At 54.8% G+C, this 18,579-nt stretch overlaps 1 protein-coding gene across 3 annotated transcripts in view; it reads left to right on the plus strand.

Moving 5' to 3' along the window:
• Nucleotides 1-18,579, plus strand: part of OTOF (otoferlin) — a 77,706-nt gene that overhangs the window by 23,054 nt on the left and 36,073 nt on the right. For 2 of the 3 annotated variants that reach the window (XM_083827679.1, XM_083827681.1), the window contains exons 4-5: nt 490-589; nt 3,952-4,163. In XM_083827679.1, coding sequence (XP_083683805.1) covers nt 490-589; nt 3,952-4,163 — 312 coding nt within the window. Of the gene's footprint in view, nt 1-489; nt 590-3,951; nt 4,164-6,814; nt 6,902-9,777; nt 9,814-11,013; nt 11,050-11,554; nt 11,576-12,967; nt 13,016-14,452; nt 14,483-18,579 lie in introns of all 3 variants that reach the window. The other variant, XM_083827680.1, reaches the window with a different exon arrangement.

Consider the following 18,579-nt stretch of genomic DNA (forward strand, 5'->3'; position numbering starts at 1 on the left):
AGATGAGAGCCCTCGAGCACAGGAGTGGGAACAGCTTGGGAAGTGTATTATTGCATTGTATTATTGCACAGTGTATTATTGCTCCACGCCTGCCGCACGTGTCTACCTTCAGCCACGAGCCCCTGTGGCTCTGGGACCTGTGCTGCTGGCTCGGGGCAGGCTGTCAGCTGCTGCAGGAGGTGTGACAGCCACGCAGAGACTGGGCACAAAGGTGTCCTGAACCCTACAGATCACAGCAGTAATGGCAATATTGTAGGATAAAGGGTAATATCGAAGGATCTCAGGATGGTTCATACTGGAAGGCTTTCCAGGAGTTCTCTAGCCCAGCCTCACGCTCAAATAAAAATAAAAAATAATAATAATAAAAAAAAGAAGCAGGCTCAGCATCGCCTACAGCAATTAAAATTTTCCCATTTTTTCCCTTTCCCATTAAAAATGAATTCTGGCGGGTGCTCGCTGCAGCTCGCCTGACTTTGCTCTGCTCCGTAGGCTCATCGGCACGTTCCGCATGGTCCTGCAGAAGGTGGTGGAGGAAGGGCACGTGGAGGTGACGGATACGCTCATAGATGACAACAACTCAGCCATCCAGGTAGGTCACGGCCCCCTTCCCGAGGTTATCTACCCGCCTGTCTGCATTTGCTTTTGTGCAATTGCTTGTGCGCAGTTCAGAAATGGCCTGAAAGTGTCCTGCTGCTGGTTGCACTGGTTGTCTGCAATGCTCTGCGTTCACAGCATTTTGCCGTGACCCCAACGCTGCTTTTATCCGACCCTGATAGTGCACGAGAAACGTGAAGTCCCACTCTTTGTGCCTCTCTGGGGAAATCTGGGATAAGAAAAATGGCCCGATCTGGGTGTGCACCCCTCATCCAGAGCTCCCCAGGTCTGGCTGATGCACCTCATGGGAGCTGTCTACCATGGAGACTGAGTTTTATAACACACTTGGAAATACAGCTACTTTTGATCTTCCTGTGTATAAAAACACTGGTGTCTTGATAAAAAAAAAAAAAAGTAAAATTTCTGCCTCCCTCCCTGCTAGACACAAGACTTTCCTGACCCTTTATAAGCGGGTTCCTAGGCTCAGCACAAGGGAGCTTCATCAGCAGAGACACGAGGTGACTTCTCGGGGGGGGAGAGGGAATGAAACTGATAAAATGAATGGGAAGAAGTCCTGAGGAGGGGCAGGGGAGCAGAGGCAGCACAGCCCCAGGATGCGGCGGTGATTTCAGGGCTGGAGAAGGCACCTCCTGGTGTTGTTGGTGTCGAACCTCTGAAGGAAGAAAATCCCGTATTCCCAACTCACGGTGTCACAGGGGAAGAGAGGAAATATCGACGGGTGGAAATTAGGTCCAGGTAACTCCTCGATGCCGAAAATGATGAAATTTTAGAATGAACTGACCTAGGAACAAGGAGGCACCTGCACAATCGGGCACCCGGGGGCCTGGCCAGGTGCCTGGTGGAGCAGTGCAGAGGGTGGACGAAATTTTCTGCTCTCCTTCCCCTCTGAACAAGCCACGTGCTGCTCACTGGTGGTCCCTGGAGAAAATCAACCTTCCCCAGCCCGTGCTGGTGTGCTGGGTAACCTGTGCTCATCACCTCCCCTCGGAGGTCCTGAAGCCCACGTCTCCTCTGCATTGTGTTTTAGCTGGGTATGGGTCCCCCTGGGGTAAGAGGAGGAATCCCCCACATTCTGCAGGCTGCAAGCCACGTGCGTGCACCCACAGACCTTTTGGGGCTTGCTTTGGGCAGAAATGCCACATCCCTTTATTGCCCCTTCATTTTGGGGATGGTTTAGCCCCAGGTCTCGCCTGCTCAAGCAGGAGCCGGGAGGTGAGGGTGCAAGCTCGTTTTTTGGGCTTTCATCAGGATTTCGGTCCCTTCTCCCATGCAGTCTCCATGGCAACTCCAGGAGAGTCAAAACTCACAAATTTGTCTCCAAACCACTGCCGGACTCCGCTCTACGAGGAGGAGGAATTCCCTCAACCCATGGTCCCGGAGGCGTGTGTCCTCTGCGTGGGCACGGCTCCGGCACCGCAGCAGGAGGGCAGGGACGTGGGGGGCAGGTGCCCAGGGACCCTGTGCCGCTGGACCCCCCCGTGCTGTGGGACCCCAAATTTTGGGACCCCTGCACTTCGGGACCCCTGTGCCGCAGGGCTCCAGGTGGGTCCAGTTCAGTGTCACCATCTGGAACCAAACACAGGGAAAGGGCTGAAAAAGGCTTCTCTTTTTCTTTGCTGCCCAGCCCTAATAATAGCGTTACTGACCGAAAGACCCAAGAGCTGCAAAGCCAGGAGGGGTTTCGTGGTCGCGTAATACGGCCATCAACAAGGGGCTCTGGGACACCTCAGAAATTATTGGTAGCTGGCAGGGGAGCAAATAAAATAAAAGCAAAGATAAAAATAAAAATAAAAATAAATAAATAAAAATAAAAATAAAAATAAAAATAAAAATAAAAATAAAAATAAAAATAAAAATAAAAATAAAAATAAAAATAAAAATAAAAATAAAAATAAAATAAAATAAATAAAAATAAAAATAAAAAAACAATACAAATACAAATACAAATATTTTAAAATGTCCAGTGACAGAGGAACCAGCAGTCCTTCAGTGAACTATTCCACTGAGTAATTTTCTTTACCATTAAAAGTCAGAGTTTCGTTTGCAGTGTGAATTTGGTTTCACTTTATAACTACAATTTTCCCTTCAAACGAGCGGCAATTTTATTCAGCCCCAAGACAAAATCATTCATTTTATTGCACCCATCATTTCTAGTTTCTTTTTAAGGATTTTTTTAACTTTTAAAGAAAGTTTTAAAATAAGATTTCAAGAGAAAATGTCTCATAACAGCACTGAAGTGGCTTAAAAATATGAAAACATAATGGTTCAGCGTGGATCTCTCCCTCTCCTCTGTATTTGCTTTTTTGAACCATTTGAAACAGCTTGGTGGGGGCAGCACAGTGGGGCAAATCATTCTGATTGACTCAAATTTGCATTTTGCTGTGGAAAGAACAAAATCAGTCAAAACCTTCCGCAAAGCTGTGTCCAGCTGGGCTCGCTGAATGCCCTGAATCCCCCCCCGGCCACATCCTGCGTCTCCCAGCTCTTCTCCCTCCCTCGGACAGGCAGCACCAGGATGTCCCCCGTTCTCCTAAAAATACAGGTGGTTCTCTTAAAAATACAGGAAAAGGAAGGTTTTCCATCGCATTTTTTCCTGCTCAGGGTTTGCGTCTCCAGCGGTTGCTGGCAGCTGACTCCTGGTGGATGCTAACGGTGGGAAATTACTTGTGCCAAAAAAAAAAAAATAATAATAAAAAATAATCCTAGATTTACAGAATCATAGAATATCCTGAGTTGGAAGGGACCCATAAGGATCATACTGGGATGCAGAAGCTCGGCCACCTGATGCAGGGCAGCGCTGCTCCTCCTGGGGTCCCTCTGCTGGGGACGTGTCCTCCCTCTTCAGGGGTCCTGCCACCACCTCTCCCATCCCTGTGCATGGTGCCGAATTCTCCTTTCTGCTAGGAGCATCCCGTCCTCGTGTCCAACACCAGTTGTGTTTGCATTGAGAGCTACCCGGTAACTTCCCAGCGGAAGGTGGAGAAAGGTTTGGGGTTCGGGTTTGGTTTAATCTTTGCAGCAGCTCGTTCCATAACTGCCTTTCCCAAATTCTCTGGTTTTAGTAGAGTCACTTTACTGGCTAGTCTGACCAAAGCAGAGTTTTTAGGACTGTGGCCATCAGGACAAGCGTGGTGTTGGTGGCTCTTTGCAGCACGATGAGCTCACACATCCTCAGCCGGGCCTTAAACCCCGAAGGCCCAGTCCCCAAATGCCTCATGCTCTGGAAGAGAAGAGGCCCGGGGACGTCAGGCAGCCAAGGCAGCAGCTCCTCCTGCCTTTTGGATTTCGTGGGACCTGCCTTCCTCGGGGCTGAGCCCGTCTCTTCGTGTGTTGCAGACCAGCATCTCCATAGAGATCCGGTACCAGGCCCAGGACGGGACGGTGGGCACGTGGAGCGACAAGGAGTTCCTGGAGACCCCCGGCCTGCGCCCGGAGGGGGACGGCAGGTGCCCTCTGGAGACGGACAGCCTCCTCCCCGGCCTTCGGCAGAGCTCCGACGTGTCCCCGGGGAAATCCAGCCAGCAGCCTGCCGACAGGAGCTTCAGGAGGTAATGGGGGCAGCATGGCGGTGGCCGGGCTGTCGCCAAAAGGCTGCGGTGTCCCCAGCACCCATCTGAGGAGCTTCCCGCCCCATAGCACTCCTCCTCCTCCTCCCCAGCCTCTGTGAGACCCGCACCAGAGCTGGAGGTGAGGATGGGCCGTATGGGGCCTCGTGCCGGTGCCAACAGGACCCGGTGCTCCTCCAGGGCCCTCCAGAACGGAGCCAAGGCCTCCCACAAGCATCGGGATTTGGAAGGCATGGCAGGCGTTGGGTTATAAACGTGATTAAATACAGATCTGAGGAGGGTGAAGGGTCTGGCTGCTGGCAAACCTCCTCGTATCGGGTGGGACTGGGGCTGGTCGATGAAGTGTGGGGTCCCGCACCTCGACCCCCAGCGCAGGAGGTGGAGGTGTGCTGGGGGCAGGAGGCAGGCCGTGATCCCACACCGATGAGGATGCTTCTGGGGTGGTGACAGTGCCTTTGACCTGTGTCCATGTGCCAGGAGCATTACGAGTGTGCACGTCCCGTGGTGAGGCTGGAGGAGAAACCAGGGGTGCTGTGGAACAGAGGCGATAAGCCCTGTTTTCTGCTTTGTCCCCCTGAACGTCACCAGGTTTAAATGACATCTCCATCCCCATGCCGGGGAAGGCGAGCCCTGTTCGGGTTAGCTGAGAACCCCTGGATGGCAGGGGGACACCTCCAGGCCTCTAAGGGATGCCGTTACCGGCTTTCTGTTAGTTTACAGCACCTTGGCATCACCTTTGCGTCTTCCTAAGATCACGGGATGTGATCCCAGATGAAAACAAGCCCAGGAACGGTCTCCCTCCATTGCTTGACACAGAGCTGCTGCAACCAGTTGCAAAGGATGTGTGGGGAGGGCTCGGGGCTGGGGACGCTGCAGGTGGCTGTGCTTTGGGGTGAGGTGAGGGCTGAGGCTGCTGCTTGCGGGTGCTCGGGACCCCAAGGAACAGCCCCTTTACCACTTTGTATGCCACCCACAAGGCCAAGGCACGGATGGACCACAGAGACGCTGGGCTGGATTTCGCCCATTCTGAGCCCCGTGCTCAATCCCTCATCCAGTTTTTAGGCAACAGGAGGGCTTTGCAAGTGTAAAACCACTCAGGTATAACAGCATCGGGTTCACGAGCTGCCAAGCCACGTTTTCAGGCAAATTTATGTCATTTATGTAGTTGTGCTGTCCTGACAGTCACTCCATCTGCCTGGCTCCACTCCAGTAGCTCTTGAACCCAGCTGGAAAAGTGGAGACCTCAAAGCCCTGAACTTGCTTAAAATCTCGTAGAAATTGATAAACAGTAGAGGAGGGGGAGCTGTGCACGGAGGGTGCAGAGCTGGGTGCTCCGGTCGCTCTACACCCCCCAGGACCACGCAGTCCCTGGATGAAGGTCACAGCCCAACTGCTTGCAAGGTGAATCAAAGCATAACCCTAGGAATTGACCGCTTTTTTAAAAAATATTTGCATCTGTGGTGCTGCTGCAGCCATGCATCCCCCACCCTGCGCTTCTGCAGTCGTGTGCTCCGGCACTGTTTGCTTTCTGCCTGCGTTTAGCACTTTATTACCGCCATATAAGGGCAAAATTTCTTTTTCCCCACGGTGAGATTGAGGAAAGATATTCCCAGTCACTCGCATCACTCCTAGGCACTTAATTAACTGTGTGAACTGGGCCGAAACCTGTGAATTTTCAGGCAAATGGAAAGCGCAGACTCGTTTCCCGGCTCGGCGGACTGTGATGCTGCCGGGAGGGAAGGTGCTGAGGGCTTTGGGGGGGTCTTGGGATGGTGTGCAGGCACGGCCCTGCTTGCACAGCCCCCTCACAGGGTCCCATCCTGCCCGTACAGCTCTCAAACGAGACACGAGGAGACTCTGATGTGTCTCTGCTGTGCCCGGGGGCTCTGCACGAGGTCTCCGGGGGCTGCGGATGAGGCTGAGCCGGCCAGCTTAGCCCACCAGGGGCAATTTTCAGGGCAGGCGCCTGGTTTGCTGAGCACCCCTGGTGCTGGAGGCTGCTGAGCTGCCCCCGTGCTGGTGCAGAAGGACATTTTGAGGCCGGTTTGCACCCAGTGGGTGACCCATCCTTCCTACCGGGGAGCTGAAATGAATGCGGCAGTTTAGGAACAGGCAGCAGGGACGTGTGCAGGTTGAACACCACCATGGCAAATCCTACTCGGCACTGATCCTTTCGCTGCGTTCCCCCCACAGCTCAGCAGGAGGGAGAGCGGCTCTCAGGGGTCACAGTCTGGCAAAAGCCTCCGAAACTTGGCAGCATTTTTTCCTTGATATCCACAATACTTTTCAAAAAAAAAAAATCTCCTCCGCAGGGCTGACCCAGAGCCAGGCTGCTGCAGCTCCTTCCCTGGGCATCCCAGGAGCAGGCAGCGGCACTGCAGTCACCCCAAAAATGCAGGGCCTGCTCTAATCACTGTCCCAAGCAGGATATCATGAGGATAAGTGCACTAAAGCTTGAGGGTGGCCCAGGGCTTCACCTGCTGCCTTTGTCCCAAGGAGAAGAGGGGACGGAGAAGATTTGTCCCGCAGCAGCAGCACAGGGGGCTTCGGTCCCCCGTGGCCATCAATGTCACCCCCAATATGAACACCAGGGAGGAAAGGGGCTCACGTTTCCCATCCTACCACCCCCGCAGGATGGAAGAGGACGAGATGTACTACCACAGCGAAGACGAGCTCCTGGGCGAGGGGGACAGCCTTAGCCAGGGCTCCCTCAGCACGAGGTAGGGAGCCTGCCAGCGCCCACCCGTGCTGGTGGCCGTGGGGAGTGCAGTGCTGCGTTGCTCCTGCCGTGTCCCTGGGGATGTCCCGCAGGCGTTGCTGCTGGATTCCCACTTCCCAGCTGTGGGAGAGCTGTGATGGAGCAGCTGTAGCAGCATCCTTGGAAAGGATGCTCAGGTGCTGTGATGCAGGAGGAAAGGCCGTGGGGTGAGGCTGCAGCTGGGGTGCTGCCTCGCCTCGGAGGCCTCTCCATCTCCACAGTTGTCCCCAGAACCTGAGACCAGCCCTGTCCAGAGCAGGGGAAAGATCCTTGTGATGTGTGTTTCCGTTTGCAGTGGCTTTTCTTGCTGTGCAGTGCTGTGGGTTGTTCCCCACCGTGCCCAGAAAGTGTTCGGGGAGGAGACGCAGCAAAGAGAAGTTCGGGTAAAACCCAGGCACAAAGCTGACACCGGGGCCAGCTCCACAGGGCAGATTTGGGGTTATTTCCCGTCCAAAACCTTTCTTTGGATGGGGGAGATCAGGACGGGTGTGATGATTGCCAGGCAGTGTGTCTTCAAAGGCAGGGAGCATGCCCTTGCACCTTTAATCTGGCAGTGCAGAGGTACGAGGCTGCTGTACGTGCCCAGAGAGCAGGATGAAATCTCCTTGGCAGCCCCTTTCATGTAATCCCACATGTCTTCTCAGCCTGCTTCCATCATCTGTGTCCTCCTGGGGATGTTTGGATCCGGCTGAAGGCAGTGGAAAGATCCCCCTGGATTTCCACGGGCTGTCGGTGTCTCCATCACAGAGCTGCCTGCCTCCTCCCGCGGCTCATTAGGGACATTATTTTGTTATTCAGCCGACTCCCTTTCCTGAGAGGGTGCACGGGGGGGGGGGGGGGGAGAACAAACGGGCCTTGAAAGGGAAAGAGCAGCAGCAGCAACCAGGAGCGCACAAATAGTGCCGTGCTTGCCGGGAACTCGCCAGGCGTTCATGTGCAGCTAGGACCAAGGGGGCTGCCTGCAGCTCGAGCCCCGTGTCCTGGGAGCAGGCGCGCACACATCCTGCAGGCAAACACCTCCGTCAGGTGCTCCAGGTCACTCCTCCATCACCAGAGAAAAAAAACATCAGTTCCCAAAAGATGCTCATGCAAAGTGAATGATCTTATATCCTGGACAAAAATAACGTTGGCCCCAAACTCGCCCCCCCCCCCCCCTTTTGCTGTGGCCTGGGGCTGGCTGAAATCCTGCCTGGACCTTGCAGCTGGGCACAGGAGCTCGGACACGGGTGCAGGTGGCTGGGAAGAGGTGGCCAGCTCAATATCAGGGTCACCTCCCTTGGGTGGCTTGGTGGCGGTGAGGTCCTTAGGTGCAGGGGCTGCCCAGGGAGGTAACAGCACTCGGGCGGGGATGATGGGGATGCTCTGGCACTCAGTTATTTTGCAGCAGTGAGCAAGGGATGCCAGCTTTGCCATCTCTCTGCTTTATGTCCCTTCTGCCCAAGGCCACCCTGCCCTCAGCCCTAGGCACAAGGGGACGGCCATTTGCTCCCCATAAAGTCCCAGCAGGATTCCTGGCAAGAAAGTACAGACACAAAGCCATTTTGCTATTATTTTTTTTTTCCCTCCACGACAGGGAAAAATACCAAAGAGCCTGGAGCACCTCCCGGGCTCCCTGCTAATGGTTCTGGCAGAGACGAACAGCACGGTGAGAAATCAGGCTGCGGTCAATAACCTGCAGAAAGCAGCTCGTTGGAGGCTGCAGCCTCGCTGCAAAGCCTGCTTCGTGTCTAGCACCAGCAGCCCCAGAGCTAAACCTCATCACCCCCAGCAGGAGCATCCCCAAACCCATCAGGGACTGTTCGAGGAAGCTATAAAAGCCCTCGTCCTCTGCGGGCTTCTGTGACCCATCACGTTGTTATTTCAGAGGCAGGCTGAGCGACAGCAGGAGGCTGCTCTTTGGGCAAATAGTCCTAAAACACAGCCCCCGGATGTGCTTCCTTATGGCTTAACCCCTGCCTGACGGATCCCCCGGGAGCCTGGGCTCATCCTCTGCTTGCACGCATGCTGCAGCCTGGCTGGAGGCAGGCGGAGGGTCCCCGTGCTGCTCCTGGGGGTCCCAGCCCACCAGTTGTTGTTGTTTCTATTATACCGGAACGTTAGGTGAGAAAAAAGTCAAGGAGATTGCAGAGATCTATCTCAGAAAGGCAGGTTTTTCAGGAATAACAGGGCTGGAAGCTTGCAGCAGGAAGGAAAAGACGCAGAAAATGTCAGTGCAGCCTGTCCCATCCCTGGGACAAAGCCCTGGGACAGGGGAGCTCAGCCCCCAGCTCACCCCAGTCTGCCCCATCGAGGTTTTGGGGCTTTGCTTCGGGGTTTCACCTTGTGCTGCTTCTACCAGGTCCATCTGCAGCCCAAAAGGGGCTGCAAGCTGCATTCGTTCCAGCTCCTGCAGACCCCCTGGATGCTCTGCACCAGGTGCTCACCCCACAGGGGACCTACCCACCTACCAACCAACTGCCAGCCCCACCAGAGCTGAAATCCAGCAGTAAACCCATCCTGACTGCCGCTCTGGTCCCAGGTGGGCTGCCTTTGTGCTTTGCATGCTGGTTTTTTTGGGTGGCCGAGCAAGCTGGAGACAAGACAGAGAAGGCAGGTGCTACAAGTGGGGTGAGGGAAGCCACTGCCACCCCAGCTGAAAAAAAAAAATCAAGCTCAGCTCAGCTCAGACTGGTTGTGGGTCCTCAGGCATGCGTGGAGTGCTTTGCTGTGGTGCTGTGCTCTGAGGTTATTCCTGTACTGGAGCAAATCATCCCTTTTTTAAAAATTCTGGCACAACGGAGGAGCCCTCCAACTTCTTATCACAGTGTTATTTTCCCTCTCTCTCTGTAAATGCCCCAGCCTTGGAGACGACGCAGAAGAAGATCAGCACATTAGGTAAATACCCCCAGCAGCCCTGCTCAGACCATGGCCCTGAAATCCTGCCTCTGACCCACTGAGACACGCTCAGAGTCTTGCTCTCCAGAGACCAATTCCTTAAATCCAGGCCAAAATGTCAAAACCTGGGGGCGCAGATCTGCCACATCCAGGTTTATACATTTCACCGGGGCTCTCCGTTCGGAGCCTGCTCACCCTGCGGTGTCCATAAGACACCGAAGTGTCCAACACAAGCTGCATCGTGGCCAGAGAACGAGCTCTGGTCCATCTATTTCCCATCTATTTGTCCCTGGGTTCCCTCTGATGGGCACTTCCAGAGCAGATCAGGTAGAGCAGCGACTGCTGGCCTGCCCAAATTTCGGTGGGATGGGGCTGTGTGCATCACATTTGCCCTCCACCTTGAAACCGAGCCCCCACGACGCATCACCTGATAGCCGCTGGCCTTGAAATATTGATGGGCAGCGCAGAGCCCTCAGCCGAAAGCAATCTGGGCACGGTGAATTATTGATCGCGCCTTTTTTTGTGCGTGCCCAGCAGACCCTAACCGTGTCCGACCGGGTTCAGCCCTCTGCCCTCCACTAATTATCCCCACGGGTCGCTTGATCCGAAGCTGGCATCGTTGCCAAGCTCTGGCGTTGAGCTTGGTGATGGAAACCTCCAGGACGTGAGGCGGGGAGGTGCAGACCCCCTGCCTCTGTCATGCCTGGGCACCCCCCTGGCCAGGTTCAAAACCTCCACGTCCAAGTAGATAAGGAGGTCTGGAATTGATGGTACAAGCGTGGCATTTGGGCACACACGTCAGGGGTGTTGCACAACGCCTCTGTCAGCACGACTGTGCAACCTGGGTCTTTTTTGTCCTGGGCAAAGGCAATGAAACGACCTCCCAAAGACTACCAGTCCCTGCCACGCTTCCCCCATCCTTTTTGCAACCCTTCCCATATGCAATGAAGTTGCTGGAGATCTTCCAGATCCAGAGGAGCACTGGATGTTGCCTGCTGCCAGCTGGTGACAGCTCCCATGCCTTGTGCCATGAAAGGCAGCCCCTGCCACCCCAGGACCTTCCCTGGGGATGGCATGAGCAGCTATGCTGGAGAAGCCTGGAAGGCACTGGCCAGCTCAGCACGTGCCTTGCTGCTGGTGGGATGCCTCAAGAAGCCTGACGTTGTGGTTGTTTTTCTCTCTTTTCGGTGCCTCGCTCAGGATTAAGTTCAACGACGGATACAAGTCGGTAGCAAGGTACCAAAATGTCATGGCTGGTGGGGGGTTGCCCTCATCCTGGCCCATCTTGGTCGTAGAATCAGGGAATCCTGCTGTGGTTTGGGCTGGAGGGGACCTTAAAGACCATTTAGTTCCAACCCCTGCCCTGACACAGTGTCAGTCACCGGAGGAGATGCAGGAGGAGGTCTGTGCTTTGCTCCTGCTGCTCAGTACCTGGGGGAGGTGGAGAGGATTCAGAATTTGGGACAGGATCGCTGTCCTGCTGCCGGGACGGTGCCTCCTCGCTGCCTGGCCATGCAGTGCTGGCTGAGGCTGGAGCAAACCGTGCCCTTTGCTGTGCATTGCAGTGAGTGAACCTTCTCAGCATCATCTCCAGGAGATCATTCTTGGGGTGGGGAGGGCAGCCGGTGTTCCCTTCTCCTCTTGTGGTGGGCTTCCATGGGCTGTAGGAGGGTACGTCTGTATGGGGGGGGGGTTGGTTCTTCCTCACGTTCACCCTCCTGGTTGTGTCTCTTCCAAACAGTGAAGACCCTGAAGATCCCAGGTACGGGGGATGGTATCTCTTCTTGTCTCAGGCCCTTTGGCCACTCTGTGTGCACGCATGTGACATGTGTTGGCATAACAATCCCTGCATGGTGTTTGGCCCCAAGGAAGGATCCTAACTGCTTCCTGCCCTCTTCTTACTGGCAGGCAGAGCTTTCTCGTGCTCACCCCACTCCCTCCTCCCCAAAGGGCAGGTCTTCTCTGGGTTTGGTCTGTTCTTCCCTATGACCAACAAGGACATACTTCCTTCTACTTGGGGGCCTTTTGAAGGAGCTTGTAGGATGGGATTTATCTGTCTGCCTAGCTATCCATCCATCCACCCACTCATCCACCCACTCATCCACCCACTCATCCACCCACTCATCCATCCATCCATCCATCCATCCATCATGCATTCATCCCAACACAGTTCTTACTAGCCACCACCTCATCCTAATGTTATTTTCTCCACCTGTCCGTCTGTGCTTTGATCCATCCCAATCAAATCCACCCATCTCATTGAATTTCTTTCCATTCATCTGTCAGTGCAATTCTTTCCATCCATCCCTCCCTGCATCTACTTCTATATAGGTCCGTCTCTCTGTCCATCAATCCCAGTGCCATACCATCCATCCATCCATCCATCCATCCATCCATCCACCCATCCCTTCATTTATCCATCCATCCATCCATCCATCCATCCATCCATCCATCCATCCACCCATCCCTTCATTTATCCACCCATCCATCCATCCATCCATCCACCCATCCATCCATCCACCCATCCACCCATCCATCCATCCGTCCATCCATCCAACCATCCCTTCATCCATCCACCCATCCACCCATCCATCCATCCATCCATCCATCCATCCATCCATCCAACCATCCCTTCATCCATCCATCCATCCATCCATCCATCCATCCATCCATCCATCCACCCATCCCTTCATTTATCCACCCATCCGTCCATCCATCCATCCATCCATCCAACCATCCATCCATCCACCCACCCATCCATCCATCCACCCATCCATCCAACCATCCCTTCATCCATCCATCCACCCATCCATCCATCCATCCCTTCATCCATCCATCCATCCACCCATCCATCCATCCACCCATCCATCTATCCATCTTTCTATCCATCCATCCATCCATCCATCCATCCATCCATCCATCCATCCATCCGTCCATCTGTCTGTCCGTCCACCCGTCCATCCTTCCATCCACCCACCCATCCATGCACACGGCCAGTCAGCCAGCACTTTCCCATCCCATTCTCATCTGGCGTGCCTGCTTGGTGCCTGATGCATGCTGCTGAGCATGGTTTTGAGGGGGAGAAGGCGGGTGCAGGTTTTGTCACTGCAGCAGGACGAATCTCACCCGAACTCATCGATCTTTGTGGTTGCAGAGCTAAGGCTAAGGGCAGAGAGAAAAAACACCTCGTGTTGCCATTCAGGTACCTGACTCCCCCTTCCCTGCTTTGGCCCGGGCTCACTTTCCTATCGCTCTCCCTTGGAACAGCTCCAGGGCAGGGCCACAAGTTCAGCTGTGCTAACGACAGTGCTTAAGAACAAGTTTCATGACGACATAAAGTGGGAATTCCCTGGTGATGCCATCCCGGGAAATCCGTGTCCTTCTCTGGCACCAAAATGCCAAACTGTGGCAGTCGGAGAAGCTTCTTTCTGCAACGAGGGTTGGAGCAGGAGAGGCAGGGGATGAAGGATGGGACAGCGAGAGAAATGCAGCATCAGCTGCTCCACGGGGCACTGGAGGAGGGATCTCTGAGCCCCTCACGGAGCTCAGCACTTCTGCAGCCCTCGCGTCCACCCAGGTTAATGGGATCAGCCACCTGAGGACGCTGATCCCCATCCAGAGAGGGGGGCAGGGGAGCCCCAGGGGCACCCCAGGGTGCTTTGGATGGGCTCTGGCTGTGGCAGGGAAAGGTCCTGCAGGGATGAGTCCCTTGGGGAGATGCAGCAGCTCATCCCCATGGCCTGTGCGTGCAGAGACAGCCGAACCAGTCCCGCAGCACTGGAACCAGTTTGGTGCAGGCTGGGCTGCAGGGATTATTGGGGTCCCTCTCCTTTATTTATATTTATATTTTTTTATTTATATATGCTTATATATATATAGCTTATATTTATATGATATATACATTATATTTATATTTATATTTATATTTATATTTATATTTATATTTATATTTATATTTATATTTATATTTTGGGTCATGTGATTTGCTGGTGATTTTATTTTCATTTAGTTGATTTTCTGCTGAAGTTCAGTGTCCCTCCTCGCTGTTTCTATCTGTCTCCGTAACGCAGAAAACACAAGCAGCCCTTTTTTTTTTTTTTTTTTTAAGAGGAAGCTGAGGTCCAAGAGCTGAGGCTTTAAGAAAGCCAAAGCCAAGAGCCCAGCGAGGTGGGGCTGGGAGCTGGCACAGCCAGGAGATGAACCCCCAGGCCAGGGTGAGGAAAAGCCACAGCTTTTCAGGGAGCTTGGACCACATGCATGAACCACAGAGGAAAGCCTGGCGTGATTTAAATCCCTCTCCGCCCCGGGCAGATTTACAATGTAGATGGCGCAGCTGAGCGGCTGCCATCGGTGTTTGCTTTTCTGGGTGGATCTCCTTGGCTGCTCCCCAGCTCCAGGCTGACCCCTGCCCGTGCTGGGCTGAGCAGAAGAGCCCTGCTTCCCCTGCACCTAATGTCTGGGGTCAGCCTGGCTGAGAAAAGGTGCCCGTGGCCACAGCTGGGGATGGGGTACCCGGGAGCGCCCCTGAGGAGCAGGAGAGCTGCAGGAGGGCTGCTTTAGTGGGCTGGCTGGAGCTCCTGAAACGCACTGAAACTCATTTGCCTTTTTTTTTCCCCTGACACCCGGCCACCGGCTCCAGCAAAGGCAGAGAGAAGACGAAGGAGCACAAGTAGGTTTGCTCTCCCCGCTCCTTCTCCTCCTCCTTGTTTCCAGCTGTCCTAGCTCACCTTGGGGCTGGCCCGGTGCCTGCTGTGCTCCCCCCTTCTCTAAATCTGAGCCTGTCGGGTCCGGAGGAGCTCGGGTCTCTTGGATGCTTGGATGTTTGGGGCAGGAGAGGGGTTTGGCACAGGGCTGAGCACACAGGACTTGGCACCAGCTTTACAGCTCCGGTGCCCGTGGGTCAGGCTGCCACAGCATCCACGGGGACGTGTTTCTTCACCTCTTGCCTTGCTTTTATCCCGGTCGCTTGTGCTGGTACCAGACCAGGCTGTGCCTGAGCAGCACCCCCCAGCCCCCTGACACAGATCTGCTGGCGCTTAAGCTCGAGTCTCCTGCGAGTACAGGCTAATATCTGCTGCCCGGGGGACAACCCCTGCCCCACCAGGGCACTTCCCCACCAGTGTGGTTTCCTCCGGCTCATGCTCACTGCACTGCTGCTTAAAGACCGGTTTATGGCAGGATTTTGCTGTGTTGGTCAGGCATGAACAGAACAGGCACTCGTGTAAAGACAGGAGACGGGGAGGAGGTGGGGAAAGGAGAGAAACGTCCTGAAGGCAGACACGAGAAGAGGTGGGAAGAAAACTCCCTGCCCTGAACAGCCCAGCCCTTGCTGGCCTTCCTCCCACACTGGTTGGAAGGGGGAGGAGAGGGCTGGGGTTGGGCTTGGGGCTGGGGTTGGGGTCTTCCCTGCACATTATTAAAGCTGTCTGGAGGACGGTGTGGCCCTGGGGTCTGTCCTTGGCACACGTGGAGGCAGCACCCACCTTACGGACAGAATTCCTGCGGAGAAACGAGCCGTGACAGCCCCGCTCTCCATCCCTGCTCTCAACTCCCCAGTAAAAAGCAATGATTAGAGCTTCCTTTCTACCCCTGAATAATTAACCAGTAACCCGCCACCAGATCTTTAACCAGAAGCTGCCCAGGAGAGGGGCTGCTTCCAGCTCCCTGCACGTGCTGCAGGTTCGCCTGCCCCTGCTGCGGGGCTGCGCTCTCCTGGGAGCTGCAGGCAAAACGTGGATGTGCCTTCCTCCATCGGCCGAAGACGATTAATCTGCTCAGTCCCATGTCAGGCACCAGAAAATCCCAGGGAAGAGCACCGGGGGAGGCTGGGTGGATGCTCTGGTGTCTAATATGGGGCTAAGCTTGCTTGGAGGCACCAAACCAGGTTGCAACGGGCCAGCAGCTGGCACTGTTTCGGAGGGAGCGGGCGGGCAGGCTGGCGGCATCCCGGTGCTGCAGGAGGCTAAGCTCAGGCTGCGGCAGAGGGGGTTGTGGCACAGCTTGTGTCGGCATCTCAGGTTCACGGGTCCTCATGCAATATTCATGCGGGGACGGTGTCAGCTCTCCGCCGGCTCCCACCCGGCTGCTGCCTGCCTCCACGTTTTAGCCCAGCAGGAGCAACGGAGGGGCTGGCACGGCCTTTCCTTAACGCTGCCAAAAAACCCCAGCTGTGCCCGGAGAGGAGGCTTTTGGCCAGGGTCCCCGTCCCTGCTTGACCCTGACCTGCTCGTGGGGCACGAGGACATGGCCATCCTGCCATAGATGTTGGCGGCTCTCCCGTCTCGGCGGAGCTCTTCCAGTGTCTCCTGGAGGAAGCCAGCTCCTGGCGGCCGGCGGGTGAAGGTAGTACCCCCATGGGACGGGGAGGGGATGGGGGCAGCGACTGGGACCTGTCGGTGCTCATCTGGCTTGGAGAGGGTGACACAGGGGGCTTGGGAAGGGGCTGGAGCTTCTGGGGGGGGTTACCTGGGTGTCTGCCCCCAAAGCACCTGGGATGGCTTCCTCCTGGTCCTTTGCTTGCTTCTTCCCTTGTCCTTGATATTTGCCACGCACGCTGCCAAAATCCACCCAAATCCACTCCCTTGTGCTTTTTTTTGGTTTTCCTCGGTGGCTGTTTCCTAAACACTCGTCCCCCTAGGACTGCAGTGCCCGGGGGAACACCAGGAGGGGCAGGGCGAGGGAAGAACTGGGGCTGAGCCGAGCATGGGGACGTGGCTGGGTACCCTCTGAACTCTGCTCTGGAGCTTATGCTCATCTTACAGGTGGGCTGGAGGCTCTCAGGATATGTATTTCCCATTTCTGGGGCCTCTTCATGGAATCCTAGAATGGGTTAGAAGAGACCTTAAAGACCACCCAGTTCCACCCCCCTGCCATGGGCAGGGACACCTCCCACCAGACCAGGTTGCCCAAAGCCCCTTCCCACATGGCCTTGAACACCTCCAGGGCCACCAACCTGCCCTAGTCCCATCCCCAAATCATGTCCCCTAGTGCCACATCCACACGCCTTGTTCCACATGGCCCCAAGCCAGCCCCATCGTTCCCCTGAGGGGGCCATCAGACGCTGTGCTCTCCAGGACCCTATAAACCCTTGGTGGCCCTGGAAGGAGCTCGATATTTCGGTGGGGCAGCAGCACTGCCAGTGTCTTCTCTGCAGGTTCCTTCTGGATCCATCACCAGCTGCTTTTCTGCTTTGTTTTACTTCCCAAGGAAAAAGGCAAAGCCTGGAGCAGGCTGCCCGAGGAGCTGTGGGTGCCCCATCCCTGGTAGTGCCCGAGGCCAGGCTGGATGGGGCTGGGGGCAGCCTGGGCGGGTGGAAGGTGTCCCTGCCCATGGCAGGGGGTGGCACCAGGGGGGCTTTAAGGTCCCTGCCAGCCCAAACCATTCCACAATTCTGGAAGTAAATTCCCAGGACAGATACAGTGATTTTATCACCAACCATCTGCAAGCAAATTGCCTGCACGGCAGCTCGGGGGCTGGTGAGATTTTCTTCCCCATTTTTTAAGATATGTCTTGAAAAGAAGGGAACATAACCAACACCAGAGGTGTGCAGCTTGCCGAGGGGCCGTTTGTCTGCTAGAAGGAAACTTGGCAGTGGAGAGTGGTCTCGGAGCAGAGTTTTACAGCCTGAGCTCCTGCATTTGCTCATAAAAGAGGGAGTTTGCAAAGGGTTTAACAGTGCTGCTGCCCCCGCAGCTGCTCTGGGAACGTAGATCCCATTCCTCACCCATCCTCTGGCTGCCCAGCGAGGGGCTGCCCCTGTCTTTGGGTCCTGCAGGCAAATCACAGCCACCAGAGTGCCCTGAGACCCTGAGCACTGCTACATCCCAGCCAAAGTCCAAGCATCTCTCCAGCAACTCACTCTTTAATTTAGAAGGGAGTTATCGCACGGTGTGATTGTGCTTCTGCCGGTTCAAGTTCTGCAGATGCTGTGGCTACTTTGTGGATTTTCAGCTGATTCTTGAGGCTAAAAATCCACATTACTTCCAGTCTTGTGCAACTCTGAAGCTCCCAAGTCTTTGCAACAGCAGCACGGCCTTGCATCCAAGTAACAGTGAACGGTCTCGCAAAAATGCAAATCTGTTGTTGCCTTCAGCAATCTCTGACCTTTGGTTAAATCTCTATTTTAGAGCAGTCTGGCCGGTGTTGTGATAATCCTGTCGCGTACCGAGTGCTGCATTTTAAGGGCATTTTCTATCACCCTGCAGTACTGTGCTGTACGCAGGTTAGAGTATTTGGTGCTCTACCAGAGCAAGCCAGGGACTAGAAATTAAGTTCATTTAAATGGTCCCAGTCCGTGAGGCTGTGCTGAGCTGAGAAAACACCCCGGGAGGCACCCATTTAAAAAGCTACTCGAAAGTCTGCTTGTTTCCTTCTGAACTGGGAGAGGTGTAAATGGATGTTAACAATAAGGTGAATTTTGAGCTCCAGAAGCCAAACATTTTATCTCAGACTCCTGAGATGCTTCTGTTGAAATGGGGAAGTAACACAGGGTCCGGATGCCTGAAGCACTTGTGGTAGCATCCCACCGCAGCATTTGGAGCTAGGGGAAGTTTTCCTTCTGACGCTTGGCTTAAAGTGATTAACATTTTTGGAAAGCAACTGGCAGGCAAGTTGCAAACCTTTGCCAATCCAGCCCAAACCCTCCCGAGCGAATTTGACCCCAGCCCAGAGAGCAGGCGGGGAGCTCAGCCCTGGCCCCCCGGCTTTGCTGCATACCTAGCCAAAGACGTTACTGATTTTTCACACCAAGGTGGTTAGAATTGGTTA

Source organism: Anser anser, assembly GCF_964211835.1.
Source record: "Anser anser genome assembly, chromosome: 3".
NCBI lineage: Eukaryota > Metazoa > Chordata > Aves > Anseriformes > Anatidae > Anser > Anser anser.